Source organism: Pteropus alecto, unplaced genomic scaffold (assembly GCF_000325575.1).
Source record: "Pteropus alecto unplaced genomic scaffold, ASM32557v1 scaffold190, whole genome shotgun sequence".
NCBI classification, from domain to species: domain Eukaryota; kingdom Metazoa; phylum Chordata; class Mammalia; order Chiroptera; family Pteropodidae; genus Pteropus; species Pteropus alecto.
The window spans coordinates 4,831,103-4,843,340 of NW_006430462.1; the positions used below are offsets into that span (position 1 = coordinate 4,831,103).

The 12,238-nt window shown below is 52.0% G+C and overlaps 2 protein-coding genes across 2 annotated transcripts in view; one reads left to right on the plus strand and one right to left on the minus strand.

Moving 5' to 3' along the window:
- Window positions 1-827, minus strand: part of SELENOM (selenoprotein M) — a 2,629-nt gene extending 1,802 nt beyond the window's left edge. Inside the window, 1 exon segment of the mRNA XM_015590603.2 lies at window positions 605-827. Coding sequence (XP_015446089.2) covers window positions 605-724 — 120 coding nt within the window. The 5' untranslated portion in view covers window positions 725-827.
- A 7,387-nt stretch (window positions 828-8,214) lies between these two features.
- The window catches only part of INPP5J (inositol polyphosphate-5-phosphatase J), a 9,323-nt gene continuing 5,299 nt past the window's right edge, over window positions 8,215-12,238 (plus strand). The window contains exons 1-5 of the mRNA XM_006904927.1: window positions 8,215-8,304; window positions 9,947-11,118; window positions 11,486-11,602; window positions 11,722-11,830; window positions 12,039-12,155. Of these exons, the coding sequence (XP_006904989.1) occupies window positions 8,215-8,304; window positions 9,947-11,118; window positions 11,486-11,602; window positions 11,722-11,830; window positions 12,039-12,155 (1,605 nt within the window). The remainder of the gene's footprint in view (window positions 8,305-9,946; window positions 11,119-11,485; window positions 11,603-11,721; window positions 11,831-12,038; window positions 12,156-12,238) is intronic.

Genomic DNA, 12,238 nt, shown 5'->3' on the forward strand with positions numbered 1-12,238 from the left:
TTGTCAGACAGCCAACTAAGGCCCAGAGACGGGCTGTGATGATCCAAATCACATAGCAAGACAGGGACTCTGGCAGGAAATTTCCTCTAGGAGGGGAGCGAAGATGGGTTGTGGGCTGCTGTGGAGTAAGTATTGTTAATGCAGTTCCGAGCCCCCTCCCCCCTGGCTCCTGTATGGTGGGGGTGGCACCCAGAAAGTCATCCCATCCCCAGGCAAAGGGAGAGAGACCATTTGGAACTGGGGTTGGGGAGGAATTCCAGGAAGAAGTGAAGCAATGGGGGGATGGGAAGCTGGGCTCCAGAGGACAGGTTTGGGAGAGTCATAGGCCAGGAGATTTAGGGAACAGGGTCGATGTGTCTGGGGGCCCACTGTAGGATCGGATGGGAGCCAGGGAGGAGTTCGGATTTCCAGGCCACAAGATCAAGCGTCTCGGACTTCCATGGTGGGTGCTTCCTGTGGCTGGGGCGTAGGAAGGATGGTCCCGGAGCCGATGGAGACTTGGGAGTCAGGAGGGTCTTGGGGCCAGAGCGGGCACTGGTTCTAGGCTAAGGGGCCGCAGGGCTCGGGGACGGTGGTCCCCAGGCTAGAGGACCAGCGCACTCACCTCCACCCGGCCTCGGGCCAGGCGGTGCAGACGGTTCCAGTCGGGCCGGAAGGTGGTGGTAGCGGCGGCGAGTGCCGCGAAAAGCAGCAGCAGGGGTGGTGGAGGCAGCGAGAGGCGCATCGGAACCGGGACGCAAAAGATCCGCAAGCTAGAAATGAAGCACCCGGCCTCTGCGCCACGTCTGGGCCCGCAGGCTGGCCCCGCCCCCGTGCGAGGCCCCACCCAGCCTGGGACCACGCCCCCAGTTCCTTGTCTCCGCCCAAGGGCTTGCAGGGAAGATGCCGTCCGCTAGCTTCCAGCGGGATTCGGGCCCTTTTCTGGCCCTCAGGCCCTTACTTTCCCAGTCGCGTGAGCGTACACGCTTCCTCTACTAAGCGTGAACGCTCCGGCACTATGAGGCCAGACAGTGCCACCTCACTCCTGCAGGGGGCGCTGGAGGGGTGCAGACGGACACGAGAGTTTCTGGGCCAGACACTCCACTTCAAGATGGAGAAACAGATCTGGGGAATTCTTATTTATGTTTCTTAATCTCTCTGGAAGAAATTTCGATTAGGGTTTTAATTCCCTGGAGCACACATTGTGGCAATAGGAATATTACATACTCCATAGGAGCTGGGAGGATAAAAGAGTTAATACCCACAAAGTGTCTTAGCACAGTATCTGACATAGTGTTAAGTTTTCATTATTTCATTCCTTACTTCATAAAGGTCCTATGAACTCCATTTTTCAGGTTAGGAAATAGGCCCAGAAAGATAAAAAATGTTTAAGTTGTGAATCTGGAATTTGAAAGGTCTTTCATGAAACGAAAGATGACAAAATCAGGATGCCACCTTCCCTGTTCAAGCCCAAAGCCGACTAAGTAAATTGATCACGGTGCACGGTGTTCTTTACCACTAAATCTGGACTAGAACTTAGAATCCTTCTCAATATCAAATCAAGGTTGCATTGTGACTTTCATGGACCCTAGGCGTTTTTGCCTTTCTAGGCCCCTTCCTTCATTAAGAAAACGTATTAAAAGTTGGATTTTACAACTACTTTGATTTTTAAAAAATGTATAATCCAAGTTGAATTCATTATTATGTATTTATTTTTTCTTCTGATTTCAAAAGAAATTAAAATTAAAACATTTTTGTGAACCCTTAAAAGTATTATGGGCCCTAGACACTGAGCCTAATGAATATCAAGTCTGCACTGAGCCCTTGCTCATACCCTGCTACCTTCCATTCACTGACTTGATTGTAAAGATATAATAATAATAGGCTTAGAGCTGTTATTTAATATCCATTCATTATAAATACAGGAGGACACTGTAAATATAATTGTTTCTGTCCAGACTATTGACACAGTAGGCTAAGTCTAACACTCTATGTACTGCTGTGGGAGTGTGAATTCATCCAAGCTTTCTGAAGAGCAATTTTGACTCAATAAATCAAAATCCTAAAAACATTTATTTGATCCAGTCATTCTACTTTTCAGACCCGAACTAATCATTAGAGGGGACTGACCAGTTGTTAAGTCAAGCTTATTTATCATGGTGAAAAACTGGAGATACAATCTAAATATGTCACATCAGGAGGATGAATCAAATAAATGATGATACCTCCATAGGATAAAAAAAACATGCAATTATTTAAAATGATGTAGCATAGTGCTGAATGACATGGAGAATGTTCATTGTTGTGGTATAAAATACAAAAAAAAAATGCTATGAAACGGTAATATCAGTTGGGAGTTGTGATGCTCTGGGCTTCGAGTCACAGAAACCCCAAGTTAAACTGACTTAAACAATAAAGAGAATCTGTTGGCTCAAATAACAAAAAGTCCAATGGCAGGGAGGACTTTAGGTGAGGTTTGATCCAGGTGACAAAGTTACCTGATCTCTCCATTTTCTTTCCATAGTGTCAGCTTATCATTAGATTAGTTACCTACATGGTGTCAAGACAGCTGCCAGCACTAACCAGGACCATAGACTTCTTCATTCACATCTAATCAAGGGGAAATCATCTTTTTTGGTAACCTCTCACAAGAGAAAAGAAGCTTTCTTTCCCAAAAGCTCTCAGCAAAAGCCTCCTTATATCTCACTTGACCAGTCATGTGGCTGGAGGAATGGGAACTATGTATTGGCTTAACCAATTGAGACTCATTCCTGAAGCCTGTCAAGGATGTGGGCTGCAACTTATTTTATGAAATATGTATATGTAAATATATATGCCTAGACCAAAAACCAAATCTAGAAGGAAACAACTCAAGAAGTCAAAATGGTCATTTCTTGGTAGATAAAATTATAGGTGAATGTTTTTCTTTTTTACGCTTTTTCTGTATTTTCTATAATAAATATCTATTACTTAAACACAGATAGTAAACTTTGTTTACATAAATGACTGGACATATGCCATGATCTCCCTCTACCCTACCCCCTACCCAGCAAGGGCCTCAGAGTGGCTGAAGCTAGAGGCCCCATGGAGCCTGTGGTTTTTTTGCTGACAGAACAAAACCTCAGAGCCCTATGCGCCCATGTTGTTCACTGGATAGATGCCACCAAACCACTCTCATTGCATTAACCTGGACGCTGCAGCCTGGAGGGGCCACAACCTGGGCTGCTGAGGGTTGACTAGCCAGCCAGTGGAACCAGCGGTAGAGACACTAGCCACAACACTACCGGGAACATTCTGGCATCAGCAGCCATGGGAGGCCCAGGACCTCCCAGAACAATCTTTGCTCATAATCCATTCTCTTATGTGGCAGTTTGTAATCTGCCAGCAGGTTTCCTCAAGTGGGGCTGAGTTTGGAGTTTAGTCTGTGATGGGGTCAGGCTCAGTCAGGGTCAGAGTCAGCCATTAGCCTAAGGTCAAGGTTAGAACTGAGTCTTGGGCTGGAGTTGGGGCTCAGTCAACGATTGGGCTTAGGACTCATTCTGTGACAGGATCAAGGCTCAGTCGATGACTATGCTTAGTGCTCAGCCTTTGACCAGGTTCAATGCAGTCTGAGGTGAGGGGTCAATGTTTGACCAGAGCTGTGTAACCCAGGTTCAGAGCTCAGTTTGAAGTCAGGTTTCAGTCAATGGATTAGGCTCAGGGCTCAGTCTGCCACCAGACTCAGGGTTTAGTTAATGACTAGACTTGGAGCTCAGTCTAAACTTGGGGTTAGGGCTCAATATAAAATCAAGGGTTTGTCTAAACTAGGATTAGAGTTCAGTCTGTGACTATGACTCAGTATTAGGCTACTATTTGGGCTCAATCTAGGTCCAGAATTGAGGCCTCAAATTGGGATCAGCCTTAGCAAGGCTTGGATCAGGCTCATTGGTAACTAGAGTCAGGGCTCAATCTAAGGCGATGGTCGGGTCCAACCTAGAGCTGAAGTAGAGGCTGTCTTGGCATGGGATCAGGGCTCAGTTAACACCAAAATTTAGGCTCAAATTGGATCTGGGATCAGGGCCAGGGTTTAGTCTGGCTCTATGCTCTGTTCTGAGCTCCAAAAAAAAATTTCTTAAGACATGGGAGCCCAGAGCAGGTCGACCTGGAAGAAATGAGAGCCTCCAGGCAAGCTTATGTCCCTGCAGTAAGCCTCTCCTTGCCTGCTGAAGCCATGTGTCCTAGAGCCTTCTAACCTACATGGCTCTGCTGCCCGAGATCCCCTCGCACCAGAATAAAAATAGCCACTCACTTTAGAGCAGCTGACAGCGGGTGCCAGGATGCCTGGGAGGAGGGGGAGCTTAGGAGAGGGAGGGGGGTATGCCTGAGCGCAGCCCCAGCTGTGTGACCTTGAGAAAGTCACTCCTCCTCCTTGAGCCCATTTCCTGAGGGACAAAATGGAAGGTAAAGATGATTCATGCCCCAGAGGGTGAGAATAAGAGGACAGTGATATAACACTGTACCCATAAAGAACCATGGAGTGAAATTTTGGGAGGAGAAATGCTCCTGCATGCCCTGTATATTTTCTCTTCTGGGAAGCCCTCCCTAATGCTTACCTTTTCCACTTTCCCCAATACCTGTGGCACCTTCTACATCTCGAGACATTTCTCAGATAGTGGCCACAGTGTGACTTCAAGCCTCATGGTGGGCCTGGGTCAGGGTGACTGGGAAGCAAAAGAGAGGACAGACCCTTCTTTGCCATTATCATTTGCAGGAGCCCTTGGGAGGCAGATCGAGGAAGAAGATGAGGAAAGAGGAAGACGTATATACCAGCTCATGTTGTATTATTCTGAGTCAAAGGGCCATGAGGGTGTATGTGCAGGTTGTTCATCCTTTCACAGCTGGAACCTTCCACACTCCATACCTTTGTACCTGCTGCTCTCTCTGCTTCTCAAGGCATTTCTCCTCTTTTCAATGTGGCAACAGACTCTCCTTCAAAGGAAAGGTTCAGGGGTCACCTCTGCGTAGAAAAATTATCCACTATCTCCCTGGGCACCCGAAAGAGAGGACAGACCCTTCTTTGCAGGAGCCCTTGGGAGGCAGGCAGATCGAGGAAGAAGGTGAGGAAAGAGGAAGACGTATATACCAGTTCATGTTGTATTACTCTGAGTCAAAGGGCCATGAGGGTATATGTGCAGGTTGTTCATCCTTTCACAGCTGGAACCAAAAGAGAGGACAGACCCTTCTTTGCCATTATCATTTGCAGGAGCCCTTGGGAGGCAGATCGAGGAAGAAGATGAGGAAAGAGGAAGACGTATATACCAGCTCATGTTGTATTATTCTGAGTCAAAGGGCCATGAGGGTGTATGTGCAGGTTGTTCATCCTTTCACAGCTGGAACCTTCCACACTCCATACCTTTGTACCTGCTGCTCTCTCTGCTTCTCAAGGCATTTCTCCTCTTTTCAATGTGGCAACAGACTCTCCTTCAAAGGAAAGGTTCAGGGGTCACCTCTGCGTAGAAAAATTATCCACTATCTCCCTGGGAACCCCATTCTGTCCCCTACTGGCTGTGCAATCTCTGGGCCTCAGTGTCTTCCTCTGTCAAATGGGGATCTTGCTACCAACCTCCCATGGTTACTATGGAGAGTAACAGAGAACCTGCCAACCACCAGCTCTGTCCTTTCCTATTCCTGACCCAAACAGCCTGAAGGGTAGCACTGAGTTTCCAGAAGGGGGCTGGACAAGCTGTACTCTGTGCCTCAGTATCCGTCCCACCCCCTGGGGTGAGGAAAGGGAGCGAACCAGCAGGGGGGCGGTTCTCCCTGGCAGCTGCCCCCGGCCTGCCGCCCTGAGCCCCAGAGCCTGTTATCAACCTCCTTAGTCATCACTCCAGGAGCTCAAATATAGCTCTTAACCTACTCTTTTCTCAGCTAGAGTCCGCCCCCCACCCCCTTCCTCTGATAAGGCCATGTCTGGGGCTCAAAGCCCCTTCCCCTCCCCCTCAGGAATACAACTACACTGGGCCTCAGTTTCAGTATCCACCAAATGGGCAGGTTGGAGATAACGATGATGGTGATGATGATGATATTGATTATGAGAACTCTAGAGCAGCTTCCATTACTGAGAACTTACTAGTGCCAGACTCTGTGCTGAACACTCCATATGTATTATCTTGTTGAATCTTCACAGCAACCTTAAGAGGTATCTACTGTTTTTATCTTCCTTTTACGAATCAGGAATCTGAGTGACTTTCCCAAGTAAGTCAGTGGCAGGGCCAAAAACAAAGTTCCCTGCAGGGTTTGAGCTCAGTGAGGGGAGATGATTCGAGATCCTGGGCTGCCCATTGGGGCACAGGAGCCCTCTGCACACTCATTTGCATGACATTCGCCTGGCTTCCGAAGGGCATTGATGCCCTTGTCCCAGCCCCGATGGACGGTCCCAGGGACCTGGATCTGGCCCCCACCTCTTCCAGGAATGCACCAGAAGCCAGGTACTCTGGCGGGGCGAGGAGGTGTCTCAGTTTTCTCATCTGTTAAAAAGGACTCATAGGGCTGGACAGGGTAAGTTCAGACTTTTCTTTCCTCTCTGGTGGTATGCACACCGTTACCACATCTCTCACCTCCTCCTTCACTGCCATCCCGACCTTCACCTCCAACTCCACCACCACCTCTTCTTCCGCCAATATAACACCTCACCATCTCTTCTGCCCCATCTCTCCTCCACTTTTACTATCACCCTCATCACAATTACCACCACCCCTTCATTCTACTCCCTCTACCACCATCAACATCTGTACTTTTGTTATCACCTCTTCCATTGCCATCACCCTCACCTCTACTACCTCCCCCATCGCTGTCAGCCCTGAACCCCCATCATCATAATTACATACATCATTATCTCCACCACTGCAGTCTCCTCCCCCATCACCACCGTCATCACCTCCATCATCACCATCCAAAAACCTTTCAATCTCGGGATCCTAATATGATATGGGTCTCCCCTTCTGCATATGCCAGCCTCACAGAGTTAACGGCCCAGACACACAGACTAGACCCAGAGAGAATCAAGCAGAGATGAGAAGCCCATCCAGAGGAAGTGAATGAGGCATCTGTCTACATGACTTACATGTAGCAGACCACACAGGCCTACGAGGTGACTGTTGACCAACAGGTATCTCTGGGCACAAAATTCAGAATATTTTTTGCCTAAACTAAGTAAGATTACTCTAAGCAATCCAGCAATTCTGGATCCATTGCCATCCCTGAAACCTGTTACTTATTTACTCTTCTCATTTATTAATTCATTCATTCAGCAAACACTTCCCTAGGCCTACTAGAGACCAGGTCCGGTGCTGGGTCTTGGCCAAACGAGCTCCCCGCCTGTTTTTGACCTTCCTGCCAGTCTGTTCTTCAATTGCTGGCCCTTCTCCACCTCTTCTTCCAAATACCTCAATTAGCTCCTACTAGTCTTTAGTCACCAAGAGCACTCCATTTCTTCATGGAAACTCAGGAGACCTCCCCAGCTTACCAGGTGACCTTGAACTTGTCCCCCACCCAAACTACACCCACTGAGTACAGGAGAAAGGAAAGCTAAGAGGACTTGGGCTGGGATGGGCCTGGTTGTGGGGACATCCTAGGGCAGGCAGGGAGGTGTCTTGCAGAAGAGGAGGGGCCAGCGCTGGGTATGAGATGGGAAAGGACTCCAGTAGCTGGAGCCTGAGTGTCTGGCTCCTGTTTGGGAAGGATAGAGCCAGGCAGGGGGCAGGCGCCAAGGCCTGAAAATGGGGCAAGGGTGGGGGCCAAGGCAAGTCCTGAGCTGGCAAGGCATCAGGAAGGTCACAGGATCAGGGCAGGGACTCAGGTGTCCCTGAGGCCCTGAAGAGGGTATTGACCTCTGAGCTGCTTGTCTCTACCTTACCCTCAGGTGTATCAATGCCCCACCCTTGAGCAAGGGCCAGCCAGGCCTACTGGGCTGGGGGCAGTGCAGACAGACAGCTTTCTCCATGCTGCCAGTTGGGCCCCAGGCCAAGCCAATAGGCACACTTCGCCACACTCCCATGGCTATTTCAGCCTCAGAAGCCAGCTTGAAGGATTCTTAGGGGTAGACCACCTTGCCCTGGCCACCTCTAGGTTGGAACATGGGTGCCTGTGCCTTTAAATTCTCAGCAGGTTGAAACGGCTGATGACATCACTGGTTCCCGGGAGCGGAGGAGCTGGAGCCAGAGCCCGAGGGAGCCCTGGCTGCTGGGGGCTGCAGACATGGAGAGCCACAGCAGCAGTACCAGCAAAAGGCCAGGGACCCGGGCTGGCCTGGGCCCCTTGCCTATGCCCCATGGAGTACCCTCTAAGGTAAGAGCCCTAAAACCTAGCCTCCCCATTTCTGATCATTGGTCCCAACCCCCCCACCACTACCACCACCAAACTACAGGCACCTTGGTGCCCCTGCCTCAGGGGCTGGAACTCTCCTCTGCCCACCAAGCAGGGTTGGGAGAACAGGGCACCCTGGGGCCTGAGTGGGCAGTGATGGGACACTCGGAGAGAAATGGAGTTAGCTATCTCCAAGAGACCCCAGGAGAAGACTGAACGGGGTGTTAGGGGACCCAGCTGGGCTCCAGCTTTGCTGTGTGACCTTGGGCAAGTTGCTTGTCTTCTCTGAGCCAATGCAAAATGGGGAGGCTTGTCCTCGAAGACTAAAACTGTGACATCTTGGATGTCTAAGTTGTCAGTGCTGGAGGCGGTATGGTGGTTGGTGTGGGGGGATGCAGAGTAGGACACTTGGAACCACGGAGGATGCCCAAAATGAAGCCTTAAAGAGCTGAGTTTGGGGAGGGAAGTGGAGGCAGAGTTTCAGGTTCTCTGAACCGAGAAGGACACGGGACGCAGACAGACTGCATCTCTGGAGGAAGGGATGGGGCCACACCAGGGCAAGCGTAAACCTTCTTCTGCCCTCCTTGGCAAAGGACACTTTCTCTTGTCTTCTGGAGACAGGGGTATCAGAAAAAAGGGACAGATGGGAAAGGGTGAGAAGATCCCATGCCCCCCAGTCTATCTACTGGACAAAAAGGATACCTGCTTATCTGTTCTTATATGTGGGGAGAGGGTGAAGAGGATAAAAGGGTATAATCTGGGCACAGAGAGGTGTGATGCCAGAATCAACAGAATCTGGAATTGCTCTGAATGTTAGAATCACACTTGGTGAGGACAGACTATTCCATAAGGCTCCAATTAAATCCCAGCAAATGTTACACTCATAAATTGCAGAAAATATGAGACCAAAGTTTCCCAGGAACTGGGTGTGGCCAGGGACCCTTCATCAGGATCCTTTGCTTTACAGACAGGGAAACTGAGGCCCTGGACAGAGAGGTGCTTGCCTAAGGTCACACAGAGCTAGATTTAGAATAGATGTGGCCATTCTCATCCCCAGGTTCTTGCTCCCTCATGGAGCTCTGGGAATGGATGAGGACAGAGAAGGCTGTGACCAAGGTTTGGAGTGTTTGGTGGAGAGAACCTGAGGGTTCCTGGAAACAGTGGAGAAAGGGAGGGGTATTGAACAGGCTGGACCTAGGGTGTCCAGAGTGGGCAGATGTGGGGTGTCGGGTCAGTAGCCCTTGACCAGGGGAGCAGCAAAGACTGCAGTGAGTTTGCCCAGGGAAGTTGACTCCAGCCACCCAACACTCCAGGGTGGCCAATGTGAGGTTGCCAGCCAGCAAGGTTCAGGCTCACGCTCTGCCTCAGTTGGGTCAGGGGGACCTTAGTTTCCCCACCTCTAAAAAGATATCATACTTGAGGGAGGGGATAAGGTTCTGTGTCCTGTTTCCCCGCAAAGAGAAGCTGATTTGCAGCAGAATGGATCTAAGTGAGAAATTAGGAAAGACTTCTTTGGAAAGATGTACCTTTCTTAGCTAGATGGAGTCTGCTGGGGTCTACATGGAAGTTGGGGCCCAAGCCCCTGGTTAGGGTTACCCTGTGTCTTTAACTTGTCCTCTACAAGGTGGACTCAAGTTTTCAGCTCCCAGCCAAGGAGAATGCAGCCCCAGTACCCTTGGAATCAAGGATGGCTCCGGTACCTATGGGGCCACGAGCCACTATGCCACCTTCCTCAGAGGGGACAAGGCTGGCTCTGGAGTCTCCTCAATCTATCCTGGCTTCACTATCTACCCCTGGAGGGCAGAAAACAGCTCCCGCCTGCTGCAGCTCCAGCCTGGCTCCAACGTCTGTGGGCCAGTTGGTGATGTCTGCCTCTGCTGGGCCGAAGCTTCCTCCAACAACTTCAGGTTCAGTCCTGGCTCTGACATCCCTGGGGCAGCTGGTGATGCCAGCCTCAGCCAGGCCGAGACTGCCCCCAGCGACCCTGGGGCCCAGGCCAGCTCCAACATCCAGGGACCAGAAGCAGGTGCCACCTGCCTCCGTGGGACCCAAGCCAGCACTGGGCACTTCAGGCCTGAACCTGGCCCTGGTGTCTGAGGAGAAGCCTCCACAGCCTCCCTCCAACTCTTCTCCAGTGCCCAGTCCAGTTCTGTCGCCCTCTCAGGAACAGATCCTGGCTCCAGCATCCATGGCATCAGCCCTGGCCTCTGTGGGACGAACACCAGCTAAAGAGAGGGATGCCCCAGCCCCTAGACCTCTCCCCTCTTCTGACGGGTATCTCCAGCCTCTGGTTCAGGCACCCAGTCCTGCAGGCACCCCATCCTTGATCCAAGCTCCCCCAGACCCCCGGATCTCTCCCTCCTTCAGAGCCCGGCCTGAGGCCCCCAGAAGCAGCCCTGAGGATCTTGTCCTGCCTCGGCCACCCCAGACCCTGCCCTTGGATGTGGGCCAGGGCCCTCCGGAGCCTGGCACTCGTTCCCCAGGACTTCTGTCCCCCACCTTTAGGCCAGGGGTCCCCTCAGCCCAGGCCGTGCCCCCACCTCTGCCCAAGCCACCCCGGTCTCCCAGCCGCTCCCCCAGTCGCTCTCCCAACCACTCCCCTTGTGTCCCCCCAGCCCCTGAGATAGCCCTCCCCAGGCCTGGCACCCAGGGTGCAGAGTCTGGTGGGCGCCTAAGCCCCAGCCTTCGGCCCCAAGAAATCCCAGCCCCAGTCACCACCTCCCTTTCTACATCCACCTCGTCATCATCATCTTCTTGGTCAGCTCAGCCTACCTGCAAGAGCGACCCCGGCTTCTGGTGAGGGGCCCCTCTCTCAAGCAAGATGGCTGGGGCTTGAGCTCTGAGACCAGCCATCTTTCCAGGTGGCTTGCCCTACTCTGCTCTAGTTTACCTCCCTAAGGAAAAGTCCTTGGGGGTGCTGGGCCCACTCTGCGACCCTCAGAAGACAGACAGCATCCCTTTCTAAGGGACATGCCCACCCCTGCCTCAATTGATCTCCCTGGGAGAGTCTGGTAGGAGGGTTACTAGGCCCACTGTGGATCCTTCTGAGGGCTTACGCCCACACCTGCCTCAGTTTATTTCCCCAGAAAGAGACCTGTGGGTGGGAGATTGAGGATGAGGAAGTGGTGCCCAGCAGTAACCCCTCCTATACTGGCACCCCCAGGATCACTGTGGTCACGTGGAACGTGGGCACCGCCATGCCCCCTGATGACGTCATGTCCCTCCTCCACCTGGGCAGTGGCGGCGATGACAGTGACAGGGCAGACATGATCGCCATAGGGTGAGGGGGCAGGGCTCGTGGACCCCCTCCCCAAACTCTTGTGCCTCTGGGACCCTCGCCCACGGGAGGGACTCCTAGAGTGCCCCCCATCCCCACAACCACCTCATCCCATCTCCCAGGCTGCAGGAAGTAAACTCCATGATCAACAAGAGGCTCAAGGACGCGCTCTTCACAGACCAATGGAGCGAGCTCTTCATGGATGCGCTGGCGCCCTTCAACTTCGTGCTGGTAACGCCTCCCTCAGCTCCTGGGTGGGCGGAAACCCCTGCATTCCTGGCTTGAGATCTGCCTTGACTCACTGTGAGGTCCGCTGGGCCTCTGTTGCCGGGTCTGTGAAATGGGAGGATGGAGGAGCAGATCTGAAGGACAGGAAAAGGTGAGGGCCGGGAAGCTGGGGTTATGTCCTGTCCCTCAGGCAAGTCGTCTCCCACCATAGGTGAGTACTGTGCGGATGCAGGGCGTCATCCTGCTGCTGTTCGCCAAGTACTACCACCTGCCCTTCCTGAGGGACGTGCAAACCGACTGCACGCGCACTGGCCTGGGTGGCTATTGGGTGAGCATGGGAGTGGCCAGGGACCTAAGGAGACTGTAGATTAGTCCCCAGACTCCCTGCACCAGCAAGGTCCCCTCCCCACG